At 41.9% G+C, this 25,144-nt stretch overlaps 1 protein-coding gene across 1 annotated transcript in view; it reads right to left on the bottom strand.

Annotated features, from left to right (window-relative positions):
* pnkd (PNKD metallo-beta-lactamase domain containing) overlaps window positions 1-24,998 on the bottom strand; it is a 30,250-nt gene extending 5,252 nt beyond the window's left edge. The window contains exons 1-8 of the mRNA XM_061918323.1: window positions 24,812-24,998; window positions 23,522-23,637; window positions 21,472-21,584; window positions 17,363-17,421; window positions 13,706-13,798; window positions 11,277-11,440; window positions 3,262-3,348; window positions 2,971-3,086 (exon numbers count right to left, since the gene is read on the bottom strand). Of these exons, the coding sequence (XP_061774307.1) occupies window positions 2,971-3,086; window positions 3,262-3,348; window positions 11,277-11,440; window positions 13,706-13,798; window positions 17,363-17,421; window positions 21,472-21,584; window positions 23,522-23,637; window positions 24,812-24,966 (903 nt within the window). The 5' untranslated portion in view covers window positions 24,967-24,998. The remainder of the gene's footprint in view (window positions 1-2,970; window positions 3,087-3,261; window positions 3,349-11,276; window positions 11,441-13,705; window positions 13,799-17,362; window positions 17,422-21,471; window positions 21,585-23,521; window positions 23,638-24,811) is intronic.
* Window positions 24,999-25,144: the final 146 nt, after the last annotated feature.

Here is a 25,144-nt window from a genome sequence, read left to right as displayed (position 1 = left end):
CTTAGACCTACTTTAGAAAAGAGAAATGCGGGATACTTTACTCGTTGCCTTATTTGTATTTGGCTTTATTAAATGTTTGGGTGGAATTTTATTAAACAATAACAGTTTTCTTTTACTTATTAGAGATGTTATCTATCTTATGGAGGAATGTAGTTAATTATAGAACGGGCACCCTTCCATCCATCCATCCATTTTCTACCGCTTATTCCCTTTTGGGGTCGCGGGGGGGCGCTGGCGCCTATCTCAGCTACAATCGGGCGGAAGGCGGGGTACACCCTGGACAAGTCGCCACCTCATCACAGGGCCAACACAGATAGACAGACAACATTCACACTCACATTCACACACTAGGGCCAATTTAGTGTTGCCAATCAACCTATCCCCAGGTGCATGTTTTTGGAGGTGGGAGAAAGCCGGAGTCCCCGGAGGGAACCCACGCATTCACGGGGAGAACATGCAAACTCCACACAGAAAGATCCCGAGCCTGGATTTGAACCCAGGACTGCAGGACCTTCGTATTGTGAGGCACACGCACTAACCCCTCTGCCACCGTGAAGCCCAGAACGGGCACCCAACATTATTCAAAAAAGTATTAATTTTGAATCGAAAATTGTTCTGAAGCATATGGTTCCCCTTAAAAATCGATTCCAATTGTGTGGTGTCCAAAGATTCACAGCCCTAGTTTTTATACTGAATTCATCAAATAGTGTAATCCACAGTGATTTTTGCTATGTTCTGAACAACCACAAAGGCTGTTGAGCATTTTTAATCCTCTGCTAAATCATATCAGACAGATGTTATTTTATCAAGCCTGCACAAAGTATTCAGAAACATAAAAAGGTACAGACAAGGGCAAACACTCCCATCTAAATCAGAGAGCGGCCGATATGTTTTTTTCAGGGTTTTTCACTGATCATTAGTAGTCAAGGAGGCCGATGACCGTTAATTGGAGCCAATATTCGTTTGCAGTAAAAGTTATTTAAACAGGAATAGTGAATGTCAGGTAACAGCTGGACAAGGCTGTAGGTTGTTTTTTTTCTGGAAACGTTGGACCAGTTTCATTCTCATCAACCTAACTCTTTTGTCTGTCTTTGTTGACACTTACATGTCCCATGTAATGTACCACATATTTGTTTTGTACATAATTCACTCATATTATCATTGAACATCCATCCATCCATCTTCTCCCGCTTATCCGAGGTCGGGTCACGGGGGTAGTAGCCTAAGCAGGGAAGCCCAGACTTTCCTCTCCCCAGCCACTTGGTCTAGCTCTTCCCGGGGGATCCCGAGGCGTTCCCAGGCCAGCCGGGAGACATAGTCTTCCCAACGTGTCCTGGGTCTTCCCCGTGGCCTCCTACCGGTTGGACGTGCCCTAAACACCTCCCTAGGGAGGCGTTCGGGTGGCATCCTGACCAGATGCCCGGACCACCTTATCTGGCTCCTCTCCATGTGGAGGAGCAGCGGCTTTACTTTGGGCTCCTCCTGGATGGCAGAGCTTCTCACCCTATCTCTAAGGGAGGAAGCTCATTTCGGCTGCTTGTACCCGTGTTCTTGTCCTTTTGGTCATAACCCAAAGCTCATGACCATAGGTGAGGATGGGAACGTAGATCGACCGGTAAATTGAGAGCTTTGCTTTCCGGCTGAGCTCCTTCTTCACCACAAGGGATCGATACAGCGTCAACATTACTGAAGACGCCGCACTGACACGCTTCCCTCACTTGTAAAGAAGACTCTGAGGTACTTGAACTCCTCTACTTTGGGCAGGGTCTTGATGGAGATAGATATCTAAATATATCCATATTCAAGAGTTATTTCTTTTCTTTTATAGTCATATTTGAGAACAGCTAAGTGCATATGTAGACCTTGAGCCTGGAATGTGACTAAGTAGCCATAACACCCTTCTTATCTCAAATGTCCCAGGTTTAGGAGGAAAATAGATATGTGGATTCGCTCTGGAGGGGAAGGGAAGGGGGGCGAGTGGGGTAGTGAAAAAGGCAAGACTTCCGTAGTATTGGCAGATCAACTTGGGCGATGCGATTTGAATGTGTTGTTCATTGATTGGTCTCCCAAAGCTTTGGAATAAAATGTCGAAATGACTACTCTGTCTGGGATTCATCAAAAGAACTTGGGGGTGACCAGTAGCTTAAATTCCCAAAAAGAGGAAGATCTGGTCAAAACGAAACAGTCTCCTCCCCAACCCCAATTTTACATTACATGTCGCCTTTTTTGGGCGACATGTAATGTAAAATTCTATAACTCAGGAAAAGTTTTCAATTCGGCAACTCTAGCCTGCAGCCACGCACCTCGGGTAATATATTTCCGGTGTTGCGACCTCTGTTTACATCAAAAATATACTTTCTTACTGGCTACTAATAAATACTCTAAAACTAAAATTGGTTCGCATTCGTAACTAACAGTGTTCGGATTGTACATGATTCGCAAACAAAACATTTATTGTTCGAGAGTTCCACGGGACACATTTGCGGTGTTGTTGCGCTGAGAAGCCACGGGTGTAAAGATACTGCTCGTTTGTTGATAAAAAAAAAACAAAGTCTAAATGTCATTAAAACAATTAGTGCCATCTGCGGTCCCCTCCAAGGTTTCTCCTTGTCATCCCATTGAGTTGACTTTTTTCTTACCCTGATGTGGGATCTGAGCCGAGGATGTCGTTGTGGCTTGTGCATCCCTTTGAGACACTCGTGATTTTGGGCTATACAAGTAAACAATGATTGATGATTGATTGATTTCCATTGGTTGTAGGATGCTTGTTTAGAGCCGGGTTATTTGAGAAATCTGACTAATTTAGTGCATGTCAGCTGAGAGGACGTGGAAGGAAAACCAGCAATCTGACAGCCCTGACAGACTGTAGGCAAGCGATAAGGCCTCCTTTCTAGGGTGTGGAAAATATGAATCCTCTCTGGTGAGACGTCCTTGGGAGGCACGGCTCGGGCAGCGATATATCATTCTTACCGTGCACATTTTCTGGCCTCGCCGCTGCAGAACCCACTGATATTTGTTTTCCCTGACAGCGTTGTGTGGCTCCACCTCAGCAGCAAACAGCAGATTGTCCTCTGCATACTCATGACCTTAGGGGCAACCAACCAGTGGACACAAGAAAAGAACCACGGTCACCAGCATAATAACACTTGGGTGTGCACTTTATAATTGAAGGATTACAGCTCCGCCATCAATGCAAATTGAATTGGGGCATTATGACACGTCTTAAATGCATTAACATCGACGCGTGTGAAAGCTTCCTACCGGGCCAAAGAAGAGTGTCGTCATTTAAGGAGCCGACCGTATCCAGAGATGACAGCATTGTGGTGGCACTGCCTTCAAACATCCTCCCTGGAAACAACAACATGCTTGACTGAAGTAGCACAGTACTGACCTTTAAATACAAATACATGGGTATAGAAGGGGAGCACAAAACATCAATTTTAATCCAAATCGCAAATGTTATTCATCCCGATTCTAAATCGATTCATAATCTTAAAATAACATTCATAAAAAAAGATGAATATCTATGTATATATTTTTATAATAATAATGTGGAGGGGCGTGGCCTGCAGGCCTGCCGCGGAACAGGGTGGGCCAGGACCGGCCTCAAAGACAGCGACAGGTGAGTGGATGGCCCAGGTGGGCCTTGTTATCTAATCTGGACTGGACTCTCACTATTATGTTACATCCACTAGGGACTGGACTTTCACAATATTATGTTAGACCCGCGATGGCCTCATATTGGTCACACTCAAAATGACAATTTTGAAAACTAACTCCAAAAGTAGAAATGCAAAATGTCTAAAAGGGGCTTCACGGTGGCAGAGGGGTTAGTGCGTCTGCCTCACAATACGAAGGTACTGCAGGCTCGGGATCTTTCTGTGTGGAGTTTGCATGTTCTCCCCGTGAATGCGTGGGTTCCCTGCGGGTACTCCGGCTTCCTCCCACTTCCAAAGACATGCACCTGGGGATAGGTTGATTGACAACACTAAATTGGCCCTAGTGTGTGAATGTGAGTGTGAATGTTGTCTGTCTATCTGTGTTGGCCCTGCGATGAGGTGGCAACTTGTCCAGGGTGTACCCCGCCTTCCGCCCGATTGTAGCTGAGATAGGCGCCAGTGCCCCCCGCGACCCCGAAAGGGAATAAGCGGAAGAAAATGGATGGATGGATGGATGTTAGACCCGCTCGACGTCCATTGCCTCTGGTCTCATCTCGAGGGGGGTTGGAGGGGGGGGGGGGGGGGGGGGGGGTGGTCCTCTCCAAGGTTTCTTATAGTCATTCACATTGACATCCCACTGGATTTTTCCTTGCCCTTATGGGGGTTCTGAACCGAGGCTGTCGTTGTGGCTTGTGCAGCCCTTTTAGACTCTTGTGATTTAGGACTATATAAATAAACATTGATTGATTAGTCACCTGTCGCCTTTATTAGCAGCAGCCTGGGATGAGACACGTCTTTGGAGCTGGAGTGGGAGGAGTTATATCCCAGGCTCTCCTGGTAGTATGTAGTGGTCTGCAGAAACCCCTAGAGGGCAACCTCCACAAATATATATTTTTTAAATACATTTTAAGCCATCTCCATGCAACCATAAGGAGTTTTTCCAACCTGTGAACTATTTTGTAAAATTTTCATATATATTTTTTTTTTTAAACCTTTATTTACCAAGGAAAGTCCCATTGAGATTAATAATCTCTTCTTCAAGCAAGTACTGCAAATTCATACACAATGTAGGTGACACTGGGAGCAAGGTGGGTGAAGTGCCTTGCCCAAGACACAACGGCCGAGATCGAACCTGCAACCGTCAAGTTGCTGACACGGCCGCTCTACCGTCGGAGCCACACTGATCTGCCAAATCAAACTAAATAATATATTGCGAGAACCGCTTTGAATCAAGAATCGTGTTTAATCGAGAATTGGTTCTGAATCGATTCGTCACCCCAGGAATCAGATTTGGATTGAATCGTTCGGTGTCCAAAGATTCCCACCCCTTGTGTGTTGTGTTTATTTGTTGAATGAAATGCTTGTCAATACCATTTGACTTAAAACACAACTTGGGGGAGTGACTTAAAGAAATCTAGAAGTAATGTGTCAGTATACCTTTAAAAATACAGCGTGTCTTAATTTGTTTTTAAATCACACTCTCATTATATTCTGAAGGAGCTGGAGAATACCATTTACTTTCAAATCAAGTATAAATAGCTACCCTATTCTAGCTGACATGTATTTGATGAAAAAAAGCTACTAAAGTACTATTTTATTTATTTTTACAAAAAAATTAATTCACAACCGAATCATAAATAAATAAATAAATGGGTTGTACTTGTATAGCGCTTTTCTACCTTCAAGGTACTCAAAGCGCTTTGACACTACTTCCACATTTACCCATTCACACACACATTCACACACTGATGGAGGGAGCTGCCATGCAAGGCGCCAACCAGCAACCATCAGGAGCAAGGGTGAAGTGTCTTGCTCAGGACACAACGGACGTGACGAGGTTGGTTCTAGGTGGGATTTGAACCAGTGACCCTCGGGTTGCGCACGGCCACTCTCCCACTGCGCCACGCCGTCATGATTCTTATTTATACAGATTCTTGAAAAAAAATACAAAAAAAATTGTAGTTTTTTTTTTTTTTATATCGGAATTGGAGGATGTCGTTGTGGCTTGTGCAGCCCTTTGAGACACTTGTGATTAAAGGCTGTATAAATCAACTTTGATTGATTGATTATATGAGAATCAACTTTTTAACATATGTTTTAAGGCCATCTCCATGCAACCAGAAGGAATTTTTCCAACCTGTAACCGGTTTTGAAAAAGTTTCCTTATAATTGATATACCAAATACTACAATGTGAGAATCTGTTTACTTAAGTTAAGGTTTAAGTACCAATGATTGTCACACACACACTAGGTGTGCTGAAATGTGTCCTCTTCATTTGACCCATCCCCTTATTCACCCCCTGGGAGGTGAAGTGAAGTGTGAAGTGAATTATATTTATATAGCGCTTTTCTCGAGTGACTCAAAGCGCTTTACATAGTGAAACCCAATATCTAAGTTACATTTAAACCAGTTTGGGTGGCACTGGGAGCAGGTGGGTCAAGTGTCTTACCCAAGGACACAACGGCAGTGACTAGGATGGCGGAAGCGGGAATCGAACCTGCAACCCTCAAGTTGCTGGCACGGCCACTCTACCAACCGAGTGAGGGGAGCAGTGGGCAGCAGTGGTGCCGCGCCCGGGAATCATTTTTGTTGATTTAACCCCCAATTCGAACCCTTAATTCTGAGTGCCAAGCAGAGAGGTAATGGGACCCATTTTTATAGTCTTTGGCATGACTCGGCCGGGGTTTTAACTCACAACCTACCGATCTCAGGACCGACACTCTAACCACTAGGCCACTGAGTAGATAGTATTTAAAGTAAGGAATCATGTTTAATCGGGAATTGGTTTGAATCATAAATCGTGTTGTATCGAGAATTGATTCTGAATCGAATTGTCCCCCCACCAATTGGAATTGGTTGGAATGGTTAAGTGCCTAAAGATTCACACATGCTTGTATACTTTAAGCAGTAAACACAACCATGAGAAGTTACAATTTCAGACTCCCTGTTGAAGAACTCGGCCTGTCAAAGATGTCACCTTAAAAACACGACTTGAGGGAGTGTGCGGTTAAATGTTTACAATAAACCAAAGGAGTAGAATTACAAGGCTCGCAACAAACCACCACAGGACCGAGCTGAGGCTGAGCTGCATGGAGCTCTTTGGGCTCCGGGTTGTGGCTCTCTTGGGATTTGTTTTTAAACACTGTAGGGGGAATGTGCATTTTTATAGAGTTCTATAAATTCCGACTTTAAATGAGGCCGTGACTTCTTGAGTGTGCGACCCCTGCGGTAAGCTAACTATTAAAACATCACAAAAAAGAAAAAGGCTGCATAGACAGATATTAATTTTGCCTGACAAAATGGAAAAAGATTACAACTTTTAAAAGTTTATAAGTTGTGTTTTAAGTCCCAGGATTTTTGATATGGAATAAAGGGCAAAATGCTTAAGTTCCCATTTGTGTATTTTTAAGTCATTTAGAATAAAACTATGGCATCTTTTATGGCTCCACTCATCAGTTATAGAGGGGATTTATGGCTCTTTGATGGAAGTTAGATATTATGGACGCGCTCAAAAGACTGGCTCGTTATAATTAGTTTTTGTTAAATGTTGTGGAGGGGTGTGTGGCCTGCCGCGGAATAGGGTGTGCAAGGACCGGCCTCAAAGACAGCGACAGATGAGTGGATGGCCCAGATGGGCCTTGTTATCTAATCAACCTATCATCTTTATTAGCAGCAGCCGGAACGAGACAGAGGGTTGGAGCAGTAGTGGGAGCGAGAAAGAGAAAGAGAGAGAGAGACGGGCGCAGGCAAATATTTGGCTGAAACGCAAACCACTAGCACTGTGAAATGGAAATAAAACAATGTTGTAACCCTGAACCGGGCTCTCGTGACAGTGTTTGGTGGTCTGTGGAACCCGCTGGAGGTCAAGCTCCACAAATGTTTTTTTTTAAATCAGAGAAACAATCACCAATATCAATTGAAAAAATATGATGCGGCTCAGAATAATAAAATTCACACAATTATTACCATTTTGGTGGGAATTACTCTGAAATATTGGCTATAATCTAATTTTTGGGTGTGTTTTTGTTAAAAATTCCATGAGGCGGAGCTATATTTCCATTTGACAATGATATTATTAGTTTTCCCTTACCCAAAAAAATACTGTACCACAAGAACATTTTAACAATACATAAAAAACAAAAATAAGTGAGAATAAAATGGAATAATGGATACAAAAACCATAAATAAAACTATAATATAAATTAGGAGATAAAAATTGGAGTACAAAATTGTACTATCCCACCTGGTGTGTGTACACTTGAACAATGAAAAGACAATCCAAATAAAAATCAATAAAATACAAACAAAAAAAAGATTTTAAAAATGTGTGTGTATATGTAGTGGTTCTTAAACCTTTTTTGACCTTAGGACTCAACTTTTTTGCAATATATAAATACATAAATATTACCACTGAAATATTAATCTTTCTGAATGGTATGCAATAATTAAATCTAAACTACTTAAGGTTTCACAGGATAAACTTTGTTAAAAGATATGAAACCACACAACTTAGGTCAGGGCTGATTACAAAAACAAATGATCAAATCTTCTACAAAAAAAAGAAACTCATCCAAAATGATGAAAAATACATTTACGTACAGTTACGCGGTGCTAAAATAAATAACACTTGTCTCAAGTAATGTTAAACAATAATAATAATGATATACGTTTCTTAAATCAACTGAAAATTAAATTCAAGTGCAAATGAAAAGACAGCTTCACTATTTAGTCATATTGTTTGTGCTTACAAACTTCTTTATGTCTTAAGGTCCAGACTTCTTCAGTTTGTTTGATATTGTGGGGCGGCATAGCTCGGTTGGTAGAGCGGCCGTGCCAGCAACTTGAAGGTTGCAGGTTCGATCCCCGCTTACACCATCCTAGTCACTGCCGTTGTGTCCTTGGGCAAGACACTTTACCCACCTGCTCCCAGTGCCACCCACACTGGTTTGAATGGAACTTAGATATTGGGTTTCACTATGTAAAGCGCTTTGAGTCACTAGAGAAAAAGCGCTATATAAATATAATTCACTATTGTCATTACTGCAACCAATGCATTGCAACTGAGTTCCTACCACAGCAGAGAAACAAATATTTTTTGACGACTCTCGAAGAACGCTCGCCGCCCCACAATGGGCCCTAGTGTTAAGAAACACTGCTTTAAGTATGACTAATTTTCTAGGATGGCCTCTCCCGGCCAAAGGCAAAACCCAGTAACTCAATGTTGGTCAAAACTGAGCTGATAATAATTTTGGAGTTCCTAGGTGATATGCTTTATATTAGTGCAGTGGTTGTCAAACTTTTTTTGTCATCCCCCACTTTGGACATGGGGAGTTTTCAAGCCCCACCTGCCTCCATCGCCACAACAGAACGCTAATGCCAAGCTTAACATTTGCAAATTTATTGAACATCAAGTAACATTCAAGTCAGGGTTTCCCACACATTCATTTATTTGTGGCGGCTCGCCACGAAAGAATTACGGCCGCCACAAACAACAAATATTTAAAAAAAATTCGGCTTTTGACTCGCTTGACCGCTCATAAAAAGCAGTGGGACTCTGTCTGTGAATGGAGCTTGTAGTTACATATTATATAAATATGATATAAATATGTATATAAATATGTACATAAAGTGTTGTAATTATATTCCAACTCCGCGTTCTTCTTGGTCATTGCCGCCGCAAGAATATAATAAAAAATTTTTTTTAAGTGAAATTCCCTCCCGTTCCTCGCGCCCCACCTGTCATGTCTCTATTCCCCACACTTCGAGAAACGCTGTATTAGTGTATGCGATATTGTAATTTGTTCCGTAAGTAAGCTGTTACGCTCATGGCAGGACCTAGCAACTACCACATAACCGCGTAGATACAACAGAAAAACCTAGTATCTCAAGGGACCAATCGGAGCTTCTTTGTCAGTCGCCTTATTGTCTTTAATGAGACATTTGCACGAATGGGGGCCGACGGTCAACCTGTTTATGTGATATTATGGCACGAGGGGATATTTGGAAGATTGGCCCAGGACGTTGCAACCACCTTCATCAACCCTTGTATTATGTTGGAAAAATGACATTGATTATGTTGCGGGTCGTTTTGACCCGCACTGTGTAAATGCACTCAAAACAGTCAAGAAAACAGGTTAAACCAATAACAATTTATTTTAGGTTATATAAACATTTAGAAAAGTGACATACAATATTTTTTTTATTCCAATTGTATTATGTTAAGGGTCAATTTGACCCATTTCAGTTTTTGTGTTGATCAAAGTACTGAACCGCCGTGTACAGCGTCCAGTTTTTATTTTTATCTGCCCACAAGAGTATGCAAGGGGAAGAATCAAGAACAATACATTTAACCCTTCTATTATGTTGAGGGTCAATTTAACCCATTTCAGTTTTTGTGTTTATCAAAGTACTGGTTATCCTTTCTTTTTCTTGCTGAAATCTGGTGACTTTTCCTCATCTAGGGTCATGAACTGGTGTGTAAATCTGGACACTTTGTTGTGTAGTGGAATGTTTGTGCAGTTTGTATAAAAAGATGATGTTGCGAGTCATTTTGACCCAGGCGCTTTAATGTGGGTAAATAGCTGTTCAGATCCAAAAATAAACATGTATCCTTGATGTACTTTTTACTTTGATGTACAATTGTTTGTATTTTGATTGTCTCTGAGACCCAGAGCCAGGTGTGTGAAGAGAGGGAACTTTCTCACACTTGTCCTTGTCTCCTCAGATGTCATCCTTCTTGAGCTCATTTTTGGTGAGTTTGTCAAAGAGATGACATGAGAACAGTGACAAGGACAAGTTTGAGAAAGTTCCCTCTCTTCACACACCTGGCTCCGGGTCTCAGAGGCAATCAAAATACAAACAATTGTACATAAAAGTAAAAAGTACATCAAAGAAACTTGTTTATTTTGGCTATTTACCCACATTAAAGTGTCTGGGTCAAAATTACCCGCAACATCATCTTTGTATACACACTCTGCAAGAAATTCCACTACTCAACAAAGTGTCCAGATTTTACACACCAGTTCATGACCCTAAATGAGGAAAAGTCACCAAATTTCAGCAAGAAAAAAGAAAGGATAACCAGTACTTTGATAAACACAAAAACTGAACATAATAGAAGGGTTAAATGTATTGTTCTTGATTCTTCCCCTTGCATACTCTTTTGGGCAGATAACTGTGGAGGTCAAAATAAAAACCGGACGCTGTACACGGCTCTTGCCCGATGTGCAAACGCAGAACGGGGCCCGCCTGAGATTGTGATAAAATATCTGGAGAAAGGGCACACGTTCATGAGAGCAGATTCAATCCATGGCTCAATCGGCGAGAAAATGAAAGCTCAAGAAAACATCTATACGTCTGATGACTTTGTAAATCTTTGTAAAACAGCATCAATATTGGTTTTCCTTTGTTTTCTCAAAATCAGCTGGAAGTGAGTTACTAGGTTTTGCCTTTGGACGGGAGTAATTGCCGACACTATATCTGCATGTGCACACAAAAATGGCTCCTAAACGAACGGCTCACAAGTGGGAATCGATTCTCACAGTTTACCTAAAAGAGCTGTTCAGAGCACTCGATTTATTGGTTTAAGTCACATCTCTACTGTCGTTGAAACCTACCGCATCCTGACAGGAAGACCAGGTCACCAGAGAAAAGGCTTGAGGGGGCACCAAGCGCCCGGCCATCCAGAAGGTAGATCACGTGACCCACCGTGTGACCTGGCGTAAACAGGGCCGTGAAGTGCAAACAGCCAACTGTTACCGGCTCCTTATGTGACAGAGGGCTGGCGGCAGAGAGAAAAGATTGTTTGCGCAAAAAATGTACTCCAGTTAGTGTACAGCATGTTGATATGGAAGTAGACATGACAGATGAGAGTAAACTAATGTATCCTGTTGAAAAAACATCAACAAACAGGATTGAAACATACCCCTCAAATACAGTTTGTCAGATCATAATAATCCAAATTCAGTGCAAAATGTGTAGGGCAGGAAGTAGGGCTGGGCGATATTTTTAGGTCATGTCATGATACACGATACATATCTCCATATTTTGCCTTAGCCTTGAATGAACACTTGATGCATATAATCACAGCAGTATGATGATTCTATGTGTCTACATTAAGACGTTCTTCTTCATACTTCAATAATAAATGCTTATTTTAAACTTTCATGCAGAGAGGGAAATCACACTAAGTAAATTGACCAAAACTGTATTTATTAAACAGTTATTAAACAGTGGCACAAACATTCATGTCATTTCAAAACAGAAAGTGCAAGATTGTCAGAGACATTATAAAACAAGCTATGAGTGCACTTTTGTGCATGATGTCACTAAGATGACATATCAAAACAACACTTAAAGTGCACTTTTTGCACAGAACGCCACTAACTGTTAAATAAAAATGAGCTGCATAATAGGAAATCAAATAGTGTATGTCCTTCGCTATGTGGTAGGTTCCTGCGGATATTATCTCTATATATCGGTTGGTAGAGCGGCCGTGTCAGCAACTTGAGGGTTGCACGTTCGATCCCCGCTTCCGCCATCCTAGTCACTGCCGTTGTGTCCTCGGGCAAGACACTTTACCCACCTGCTCCCAGTGCCACACACACTGGTTTAAATGTAACTTAGATATTGGGTTTCACTATGTAAAGCGCTTTGAGTCACTACAGAAAAGCGCTATATAAATATAATTCACTTCACACTTCACTTTTTGTTGTTGACTATTTTTTTCATACGGTGTTGATGTGGAAATGGTTGCTTCTGGCACCGAACGGAGATGTTGACATGCAGAGTTTCAAGCACTCTTCATTTTCTAGCGGGTGACTTTTCAAATTATGCTACATATTAGCAGTAATGCTACTTTTTGTAGCAACGCTTTTGCCCCACACTTGACAAATCACGGTTGTCTGTTCAACATCTTCCCGCTTGAAGCCAAACCACCGCCAGACGATGGACCCTCTGCTGTTTTTCTTGGGAATTAATTCTTCCTTCGTTTGTTACCAGATTCGCACCTTTTTTCTCTCGTTTTACCACTCGCACCACAGCTAACGTTACCCATGCCACTACCTCTCTGCTCCGCTAGGGCGTCTACATCTGTAAGAAGGTGCGCTTGTTTTACATCTTTGTTAGGAGAGACAACAAAGACTGAGAAGAGCCTGTAGTGTAATGCCCGCAGCTAAAAGCAACTGCATGACAACATATACTCGAATATCATGATACAGTCATTTTCTAAATCGCACAGAGATATATCGATATATCGAGTACATCGCTATATCGCCCAGCCTTACCTGGAATGATTAATCAAACAAATCGAATAATTAAAGCTACAAAAACATTCCATCTATATCCTGTGGAGTTGATTAATTTTGTAATGAGTGGATCTAATACAAATCTATCAAATCCGGACTGCACACCCAGAACTTTAAATACGCAAACATAGTTTCCGCACAGCAGCTGCAGTGGAGCGTACATGAGAGCGGTGGTGTGGAGGCCGTGATGTTGAAAGTGCAATTTAAATCATGATGATGTGCATTTTTTCCCCTAAAATACAATACAGGCCAATAGTTTGGACACACCTTCTCCTCATTCAACGCGTTTTTTTTTAATTTTCATGACTATTTACATCGTAGATTGTCACTGAAGGCATCAAAACTATGAATGAACACACATGGAGTTATGTACTTAACAAAAAAAGGTCAAATAACTGAAAACATGTTTTATATTCTAGTTTCTTCAAAATAGCCACCTTTTGCTCTGATTACTGCTTTGCACACTTTTGGCATTCTCTCCATGAGCTTCAAGAGGTGGTAACCTGAAATGGTTTTCACTTCACAGGTGTCATGGTGTTGATGCCTTTAGTGAAAATCTACAATGGAAATAGTCATGAAAATATAGAAAACACATCGCGATGAAAAGGTGTGTCCAAACTTTTGGCCTGTACTGCACGCATTAAGGTGTTTTATCCCATTACTCGATTAGTCCAACAAACTAATCGAGATATTACTGCAGCCCTATTCATGTGTGATATGCTGAGCTGGCGAGAACTTACTGTGTCAGACCGGGAATGTTATCAGCTGCATTTCCATAAACTCGACATGAGTTATGAAGCTTCTTCAGCCATTTGTTTCCCCCGCTGTGATCCCTGCGGATAAAACAGACAAGCTGTGTTGATTTGACTCGACAAAGCCCTTTCGGTTAGTAGTTGTTTTGTTGAGAGACATAAATAATGAACAACAATTTGTGACGAATGAAATAATAACTCACGGTCTGGACGAGGACCCTTAAATCCCCACTAAATCTTCGATTGTGTAGTCCTTTCTGGGGTTTACTGCCCCTCTTTCGATGATTAAATGTTGATTTTGTCCATGTTTTATTTGTATCTTTGTCTTGTAAAAATACCCTGAATGTCAAGACAGGCGCTTTTGAAATAGATGTATTAATTTTTTATTATGGTGCAAGGTCCAATACACAACACTGTCACTGAAATATATTTAGATTAGGGCTGAAAGATTATGGCAAAAAAACAAAAAATAAGCACCATCATTTTGATGGATATTGAAAACAAGATTAATTAAATTTAACACATAAATATTTATTTTACTACTAAAAACTCAACTTTAAACATGATTTAAAAGAACAACAAATATAAATTAGTAACAAAACTCCTTTGTCCCACATGCCATTAAACTGAGGGGGTGTACTAGGATGACAGGGGATGCAAAACAATAACATTGCAATACTATTTCATAACATGGTCACTACTGCCTAGTTTCTCTTGTTATATTTTTATTCTCATTGTTGCTTTTTAATTTTATTCTTATTGTAATATTTTTCTATTTTGTTTCCATTTATACCCCCATTATTCACTTTTTAATTTTTAAATTCGATCTCAATTCTGTACACTGCTGCTGGAATTGTAATTTTACTGAGGGAACTCTCCCGAAGGAATCAATAAAGTACCATCCATCCATCCATCCATCCATCCATCCATCTATCTATCTACCGTATTTTTCGGACTATAAATCACAATTTTTTTCATAGTTTGGCCGGGGGTGCGACTCAGGAGCGACTTGTGTGAGAAATTATTAACACATTACCATAAAATATCAAATAATATTATTTAGCTCATTCACGTAAGAGACTAGACGAATAAGATTTCATCGGATTTAGTGATTATGAGTGACAGATTTTGTGGTAAACGTATAGCATGTTCTATATGTTATAGTTATGTGAATGACTCTTACCATAATATGTTAGGTTAACATAGCAGGCACCTTCTCAGTTGGTTATTTATGCCTCATATAACGTACACTTATTCAGCCTGTTGTTCACTATTCTTTATTTATTTTAAATTGCCTTTCAAATGTCTATTCTTGGTGTTGGGTTTTATCAAATTAATTTCCCCAAAAAATGCGACTTATACTCCAGTGCGACTTATATATGTTTTTTTCCTTCTTTATTATGCATTTTCAGCAGGTGCGACGTATAACCCGGAGTGATTTATAACTCAAAAAATACGGTATGTAGTTTCACCTATTTGGGTTAAAAATATTTTTTGCAAACCAGTAATTATAATCCGCAAATAATGTGCCGTTGTTGAGTGTCTGTGCTGTCCAGAGCAAACATGTTATTCTCGTCCAAATCAGTAGGTGGAAGCCGGTAGCTAATTACTTTGTAGATGTCGGGAACAGGTCGTGTGAGACGACTATAGTTTATCGTGATCACTATATGCGGGCGACAGCGTGCGGGTCAAAAGGTATCTAATGCTTGAACCAAAAACAAAAAAAAGGTGAGTGCCCCTAAGACAAGGCATTGAAGCTTAGGGAAGGGTATGCAGAACGAAACTAAAACTGAACTGGCTACAAAGTAAACAAAAACAGAATGCTGGACGACAGCAAAGACTTACAGCGTGCGGAGCAGAGACGGCGTACACAAAGTACATCCAGACATGACATGACAATCAACAATGTCCACACAAAAAAAAGAGAGCAACAACTTAAATAGTCTTGATTGTTCAAACAAAGCAGGTGCGGGGAATAGCGCTCATAGGAAGACATGAAACTGCTACAGGAAAATACCAACAAAACAGGAAAAGCCACCAAAATAGGAACGCAAGACAAGAACACAGGAAAACAGCAAAAAACTTGAAATAAATCACGGCATGATGTGACAGGTGGTGACAGTACACCTACTTTGAGACAAGAGCTATAATGATGTATGCTTGGTTATGGTTTAGAGCAGAGGTAGGGAACCTATGGCTCGCGAGCCAGATGTGGCTCTTTTGATGACTGCATCTGGCTCTCGGATAAATCTGAGCTGATATTGCTTAACACAATAAGTAATGAATAATTCCACTTGTAATGACAGTGTTAAAAATAACGTTCAACATGTATAACATTCTCATGCATTTTTAATCCATCCATCCGTTTCTACCGCACCTGTTCAAGAATTTGAGTTAAAGGTAAAAAGTTATTTACTTATTATTGGTTAGTGTGGGGCTTGCCCTCCTGGGGGTTCTTCGGACCCCCAAGCACCGACATGAGAGCCTGTTTCAGGGTTACATTATTGTTTTATTTTTCAATTAGTCTCTCAGTTGGTTTCCAGCAATTGTCTTTTTCTCTTTCGTTCTCGCTCGCGCTTTATAACAGAGCGACATATGATTAGATAACAAGGCCCAGGTGGGCCATTTACACACCTGTCGCTGATTTCAAGGCCGATCCGGGCAACACCCTGCTTCGCTGCAGGCTCGCAGGCCACGCCCCCTCCAAATTTAGCTTCAGAATAACAATGTAATTACAAAGAATAAGAGACCTATTATACTCTAGAAATGTTGGTCTTACTTAAAAATGCACGCGTTTAGTTGTGTTCAGTGTTAAAAAAATATTATATGGCTCTTAAGTAAATACATTCTAAAATATTTGGCTTCTTGGCTCTTTCAGTCAAAAAGGTTCCCGACCCCTGGTTTAGAGTCATATCCAACAATTGCGACAACGACTTTTTATTGTCTGCCGAGTTAAATTTTTTTATGATTTCTACTGGCGGTGAGCACTCAGATTTTTTCAATTAGAAAAATGCACCTTGGCTCAAAAAAGGTTGAAAAACACTCCAAAAGGGAATGTATGTTTAATGTATCGTAGGGCTTTGTGTAAAATGAAGGCATTAACGACATTTTTGGTGATCCCCTTCATTTTGAAAAAAATCTAAAATAATCAAAGTACATTTTGGTACTGGTACAAAAATAATGGTAACCTTAGAACAATGATTATTGATCAAGCATACTAGCACTGTGTCAAATGCAAAGTAGCAACTGTGGTGAAATCCAAAACTTCTAATAGACCTGGTCTTTCTTTCACTCATTGGTTTCACCGCCTACAAGCTAAAACCATACAAGCTCAGGATTTTGCATGAATTTGCAGGGCTCATTGTTTTTTTTTTTGATAATTTGATTGATTGATTCATTGAACATTTTATTAGTAGATTGCACAGTACAGTACATATTCCGTACAATCGGTAACACCCAAAAAAGTTTTTCAACTTGTTTAAGTCCAATATATAATATAATATAATAACATATGTATATGATAGTGAGAAACCAAAGTCGAAATCTGATTAATTGTCCAGACCTAATTAAAATTATATTTTTACAAATAGCCGGTGCCTCCTATTTAGCCACATGTCTGCACAGTAAACAATGCTAAAAACTCACCAATGCTTGTGTGTACAGAGTATGGCTTCTAGTCTCACTCCTTCCTCCAGGATGGCTGCCTAAAAAACAATCGAAAGCTGTTATAAAAATCGCTGACAACAAAAAAATGCATGATTTTGTTCAATCAATTAATAGGGGAAGGCGGTAGTAGCTCAGTCCGGAAAGACCTTGGCATCAGAACCCAAGGGTCCATGTTCAAAGCAACTTGTTAGAAAGAAGCTAGTCTGATTACTGATTACTGTCAAAGCCCCAAATCCTCTAACCTCTACCAAGAACTGCGCAGAATAGCCAAGATCAAGTCTTTCCTCTCCCCCAGTGACCTACGGAGGGGTTGTGTTAATGCTCATCTTCTCCAGACTGGACTATTGCAATGCCCTCTATGCTGGGGTCACCGACAAGACCCTCCATAGCATGCAGCTAGTACAAAATGCAGCTGCCAGGCTGAGAACACATTTCTCCCATCCTCTCCTCCCTCCACGGTCTCCCAGTGAAGCGCAGAGTGAAACTTAAGATCCTCACGTATGTATTCAAAGCACTCAATGTCTCGCCCCAGCTTACATCAAAGATCTCCTGCACCAACCTACCAGCTCAAGGCTTGCTCGTTGCCTTAGATCTGACAACCAGATGACCCTGAAGTTCCCAAGGTCAAACCTGGTGACAAAGGGAGACCGTGCTTTCTCAGTGATGGCACCTAGACTATGGAATAAGCTCCCTCTAAATGTCAAGTCCGCCACCACTCTGGACTCTTTTTGATTCCTTTGTGTGTCTCAGTCTGTTTTTCTGTTTCTCTACTCGGACAAGAACTAAAACACTACACACAGTAAAACAGCAAAAAAAAAACTCAAAATAAGTCAGGGCGTGATTTGACAGGTGGTGACAGTACAACTACTTTGAGACAAGAGCTATATTGACGCATGATTGGTTATGACTTAAAGTCATATCCTACAATTGCGACATCGACTTTTTACTGTCAACTGAGTTTTGTATTTTAATGATCTCTGCTGATGGTGTGCCTCCGGATTTTTTCAACGCAAAAAATGTGCCTTTGCTGCAAAAAGGTTGAAAAACACTAATGTAGACCCCAAGGAAGTGTCTTAGAAATAGAAAAAAAAATCATAAAAATATGACCAAATAATGATAAATGGGTTGTACTTGTATAGCGCTTTTCTACCTTCAAGGTACTCAAAGCGCTTTGACACTACTTCCACATTCACCCATTCACACACTGATGGAGGGAGCTGCCATGCAAGGCGCCAACCAGCACCCATCAGGAGGAAGGGTGAAGAGTCATGCTCAGGACACAACGGACGTGACGAGGTTGGTACTAGGTGGGATTTGAACCAGGGACCTTCGGGCCGTCCCATAATAAAACAAGGTGACTCGGTAAAAAATCTGGGTATAATCTTCGACCCAACTCTCTCCTTTGAGTCACACATTAAAAGCGTTACTAGAACGGCCTTCTTTCATCTCCGTAATATCGCTAAAATTCGCTCCATTTTGTCCACTAAAGACGCCGAGATCATTATCCATGCGTTTGTTACGTCTCGTCTCGATTACTGTAACGTATTATTTTCGGGTCTCCCCATGTCTAGCATTAAAAGATTACAGTTGGTACAAAATGCGGCTGCTAGACTTTTGACAAGAACAAGAAAGTTTGATCACATTACGCCTGTACTGGCTCACCTGCACTGGCTTCCTGTGCACTTAAGATGTGACTTTAAGGTTTTACTACTTACGTATAAAATACTACACAGTCTAGCTCTATCCTATCTTGCTGATTGTATTGTACCATATGTCCCGGCAAGAAATCTGCGTTCAAAGGACTCCGGCTTATTAGTGATTCCTAGAGCCCAAAAAAAGTCTGCGGGCTATAGAGCGTTTTCCGTTCGGGCTCCAGTACTCTGGAATGCCCTCCCGGTAACAGTTCGAGATGCTACCTCAGTAGAAGCATTTAAGTCTCACCTTAAAACTCATCTGTATACTCTAGCCTTTAAATAGACCTCCTTTTTAGACCAGTTGATCTGCCGCTTCTTTTCTTTTTTCTCCTATGTCCCCCCCTCCCTTGTGGAGGGGGTCCGGTCCGATGACCATGGATGAAGAACTGGCTGTCCAGAGTCGAGACCCAGGATGGACCGCTTGTCGGGACCCAGGATGGACCGCTCGCCTGTGTATCGGTTGGGGACATCTCTACGCTGCTGATCCGCCTCCGCTTGGGATGGTTTCCTGTGGATGGGACTTTCGCTGCTGTCTTGGATCCGCTTTGAACTGAACTCTCGCGGCTGTGTTGGAACCACTATGGATTGAACTTTCACAGTATCACGACATCCATTGCTTTCGGTCCCCTAGAGGGGGGAGGGGTTGCCCACATCTGAGGTCCTCTCCAAGGTTTCTCATAGTCAGCATTGTCACTGGCATCCCACTGGATGTGAATTCTCCCTGCCCACTGGCTGTGAGTTTTCCTTGCCCTTTTGTGGGTTCTTCCGAGGATGTCGTAATGGTTGGTGCAGTCCTTTGAGACATTTGTGATTTGGGGCTATATAAATAAACATTGATTGATTGATTGATGACTAAAAGGCCTACTGAAACCCACTAATACGCACGCAGTCTGATAGTTTATAAATCAATGATGAAATATTAACATTGCAACACATGCCAATACGGCCGGTTTAGTTTACTAAATTGCAATTTTTAAATTCCCGCGGAATTTCTTGTTGAAAACATCGCGGAATGATGACGTGTGTTTGTGACGTTATTGCTTGAAGGGGACATACTAGCTCAGCACCAGTTAAGGCTCAAATTTGTCTCTTTTCATCGCATAATTACACAGTAATTTGGACATCTGTGTTGCTGAATCTTTTGCAATTTGTTAAATTAATAATGGAGACTATAAATAACAATGCTGTTGGTGGAAAGCGGTGTATTGCAGCTGTCTTTAGCACCGAGACACAGCCGGTGTTGCTTTGTTTGTTCCATCCATCCATCCATTTCTACCGCTTATTCCCTTTTGGGGTTGCGGGGGGCGCTGGCGCCTATCTCAGCTACAATCGGGCGGAAGGCGGGGTACACCCTGGACAAGTCGCCACCTCATCGCAGGGCCAACACAGATAGACAGACAACATTCACACACTAGAGCCAAATTAGTGTGGCCAATCAACCTATCCCCAGGTGCATGTCTTTGGAATTGGGAGGAAGCCGGAGTACCCGGAGAGAACCCACGCATTCACGGGGAGAACATGCGAACTCCACACAGAAAGATCCCGAGCCTGGATTTGAACGCAGGACTGCAGGACCTTCGTATTGTGAGGCAGACGCACTAACCCCTCTGCCATCGTGAAGCTTGTTTGTTGTGAAGCTTTAACACAGAGCGGTCAAGCGAACATGTTTCTCTACGTCAACAAGCATGTTTTCGGATGGGAAAATTGTGATATTAAGTCGTCTCTTACCGGAGACATCAGTGGATTATGCGTCCTCCTGCAGTAGCTGTCAAAAAAGGCAGCTGTGAGCTTGGCTCCTCGGCTTCTCTCTGAGACACTGGTGTGTTCACCGCAGCCATCCGACTTTGAGGTATGTCTTTACAATCTCATTAAAACACTAAGCAGATAAGGGATCTTCCAGAATTATCCTAGTAAATGTGTCTAATTACATCTGAATGGCTCACACTGCCGGCGCCCGGAGCCGTCGCTTTTTATATATTTATTTTTATTTTCTAGTCCTTCACTATCAATATCCTCATCCACAATTCATCCTCACTCAAATTAATGGGGAAATTGTCGCTTTCTCGGTCCGAATTGCTCTTGCTGCTGGTGGCTCACATTATAAACAATGTGAGGATGTGAGGAGCCCTCACACCGGTGACGTCACGCCCACATACTTCCGGTACAGGCAAGGCTTTTTTACTAGCGACCAAAAGTTGCGAATTTTATCGTGGATGTTCTCTACTAAATCCTTTCAGCAAAAATATGGCAATATCCAAAATGATCAAGTATGACACATAGAATGGACCTGCTATCCCCGTTTGAATAAGAAAACCTCATTTCAGTAGGCCTTCAAGCAACATGTGTTTCCTGCAACAACAAATATAATGTATGCATAACTCAAAAAGCAATCACCTGAACAGTCTGAGGGTCTGCGGGGTCTACAACCACTGCAACGCTGGAGGTGGTGTCGATTATCAGGTAGCTGTAGTTGTCTGACAGTACAGATATGGGAACAATTTTCATTCCTGCACAGAAGACAAAATACAAACATTGTTACACATAATCTTGCTGGGCGGATGGATTTAACTTAAAATGGGTCCTGATTATTATTATTATATATTCTTTTTAAACATGCCTCAAAACAACAGCTACAAAACAATAATAGGCCAACCGTGAGACCTCCGAATTCGGGAGATGTATATTGTAGTGTCCCAGAAGAGTTAGTGCTGCATGGGATTCTGGGTATTTGTTCTGTTGTGCTACGGTGCGGATGTTCCTCCCAAAATGCGATTGTCATTCTTGTTTGGTGTGGGTTCAGTGTGGCGCATATTTGTAACAGTGTTAAAGTTGTTTAAACGGCCACCCTCAGTGTGACCTATATGGCTGTTGAACAAGTATGCATTGCATTCACTTGTGTGTGTTTGTAAAAGCCGCATATATGTGACTGGGCCGGCACGCCGTATGTACGGAGGAAAAGTGGACGTGACGACGGGTTGTAGAGGACGTTAAAGGCAGTGCCTTGATATTCTTGTCCGGGTGGGAATCGGGAGAAATTCGGTAGAATGGTTACCCCGGGAGGGGCACTGAAATTCGAGAGTCTCCCAAGAAAATCGGGAGGGTTGGCAAGTATGCCCTACATCCGTGTTTTACGGGATATGTACTGCTCCGTACAGCGGCATTTTAAAAAGTCATGAATTTTACTTCTTGAAACCGATACCGATAATTTTCGATATTACATTTTAAAGCATGGGTGTCAAACTCTGGCCCCCGTGTAATTTAATTTGGCCCTTGAGGCAATATCAAATTAACATTAGAGCTGGCCTGCCGTTGTAACACCGCATTCACCGCTAATACTCTTACTTGCCAACCCTCCCGATTTTCCCGGAAGACTCCCAAAGTACAGTGCCCCTCCCAAATGTTATCCCGGACAACAATATTGGGGGCGGGCCTTAAAGGTATTGCCTTTGGCGTTCTCTACAACCCGTCGCCACGTCCGCTTTTCCTCCATACAAACAGCGTGCCGTCCCTGTCACATAATATATGCGGCTTATACACTCACTCAAGTGAATGCAATGCATACTTGGTCAACAGCCATACAGGTCACACTGAGGGTGGCCGTATAAACAACTTTAACACTGTTACAAATATGCGCCACACTGTGAACCCACACCAAACAATCAATCAATATTTATTTATATAGCCCCAAATCACAAATGTCTCAAAGGACTGCACAAATCATTACGACTACAACATCCTCGGAAGAACCCACAAACAAGAATGACAAACACATTTCGGGAGAACATCCGCACCGTAACACAACAGAACAAATACCCAGAATCCCTTGCAGCACTAACTCTTCCAAACCCCGTCCACCTCAACCCCGCCGCCGATAAGAGGCATTAAATTGTTATTTACATTTTGATACGCCATTGATATTTTTGGATTATTATTATTATTTGAAACTCGATTGTGCATGTCACTATAAAGTTATATAAGCCTTGCTTGTTCAATATTCAATGTAAAACTTGTTTGGGTCCCTATTAAAAGGTTCATTTGTTCAACCTCGGCCCGCGGCTTTGTTCGGTTTTAAATTTTGGCCCACTCTGTATTTGAGTTTGACACCCCTGTTTTAAAGCATTTACGGCAAGCCGATATTATCGGACATTTCTAATACAAATAAAGTGGATTGGGTTGTTATATTATTGTTATTGTTGATTGACAGTCTAATAGTGACATGTCTGTTTTTTTTACACAAAACACAAACAATTTGCCAAGATCCATCAGATAATGCAATTTTTTTAGGCAGTGTATTAAAGTTAAAAGTTAATAATTGTCACACACACACAAAGTGTGGCAAAATCCTCCCCTGCATTTGACCCATCACCCCCTGGGAGGTGAGGGGAGCAGTGAGCAGCAGCAGCTGGCCACGCCCGGGAATCACTTGTGGATGCGTGTATCCTACCGCTAAATTCCTTGGGCAGAGCCGTGGAGTGTCCAGCGGGGAAGCGTTCCCTGGCTCTCCTCATTTGTCTCTTGTAGAACATGTAGCCAAGTCTGGTCCTGGTGTACAGCAAGTACCTGGTCAGGGAACATAAACAATATCAGTTCTTTTATAAAAAAATCACAGCAGAATAAACAGACAAGAGGAGACAGCACTTTGTCATTCATTGAAAACACAATCAACAATTTCGACGAAAAAAAGGCAAATGCATTATTATTCCTGATATACATCCATTTTCTACCGCTTGTCCCTTTTCGGGGTTGTGTAGGGTGCTGGAGCCTATCTTAACCTCTATATATATATATACCGTATTTCTTTGAATTGCCGCCGGGGCGCTAATTAATTTAAAACCTCTTCTCACTCCTGCGCTTACCATAAGGCATGCGGTAAAAGTAAGCATGCGCTAATTATTTTAAAACCTCTTCTCACTCCGGCACTTACCAAAGGCATGCAGTAAAAATTTAAAGGGTGATGTAAGCTTGGACCTTAAATCCTACTGAATAGCTCTTAGTCTTCTTCCCTTTATCCATCCATCCATCCATTTCTACCGCTTATTCCCTTTCGGGGTCGCGGGGGGCGCTGGCGCCTATCTCATATGCGATTTCAAATTACCGGTATTGAAATCAGCCTCCTCCATTTTGAAAATCATGACAGGGGAAGCGTCACGAGTTTGACCAGGCGGTAATACTAAGCATGCGCTAATTATTTTGCAAAGAAAGTTTGACCCGGCAGTAATTCAAGGCAGGCGCATACTACATGCCCCGCGGCAATTCAAGGAAATACGGTATATATGAGCCAGATGAGGTGGTTCGGACATCTGGTCAGGATGCCACCTGAACGCCTCCCTATGGAGGTGTTTAAGGCACGCCCAACTGGTAGGAAGCCACGGGGAAGACCCAGGACACGTTGGGAAGACTATGTCTCCTGGCTGGCCTGGGAACGCCTCGGGATCCCCCGGGAAGAGCTGGACGAAGTGGCTGGGGAGAGGGAAGTCTGGGCTTCCCTGCTTAGGCTGTTGCCCCCGCGACCCAACTACGGATATGCGGAAGAGATGGATGGATTTACATATACATATATATATATATATATATATATATATATACATTATAATGATGCAGACATTCGTAGCTGAACAATAAGAAGTAAACATGCATTGTTTGAACAAATAAAAACAATAATAATGAATGTTATTGTGTGGCCTCCAAGCTAGCGGGATGTAGCTTCGTGCTAGGCAAAGGTTATTATACTAACGCGATTCTGAACAGCGGCTTCTCCGAGCGAGCCATGACGCCGCGAAACAGTTTCCTCCCGAATATCTGCGCGGCCCGCCTAAAGCGGAGACACAGACATAAAGACAAGAAGGACGCGCCGACTGTCAGCGTCGTCGTCCATTCAGAAAACGCCATAGCCTCTGGAAGGGGAGAGGGAGCACGCCGTGACGTCAAGGCAACGCGACAAACCCGGAAGTGAGACGGAGGGTGATGCGAGAAATTGGGCCGCCATCTTGAAGTGGTGATGAGGAGCCGGCAAGCAGCCTAAAGCAGTGGTTCTCAACCTTTTTTAGTGATTTCCCCCCTGAGAAAA

Source organism: Nerophis ophidion, linkage group LG13, assembly GCF_033978795.1.
Source record: "Nerophis ophidion isolate RoL-2023_Sa linkage group LG13, RoL_Noph_v1.0, whole genome shotgun sequence".
In the NCBI taxonomy this organism is placed as follows: Eukaryota; Metazoa; Chordata; class Actinopteri; order Syngnathiformes; family Syngnathidae; genus Nerophis; species Nerophis ophidion.
This window is presented reverse-complemented; position numbering and strand designations above follow the sequence as displayed.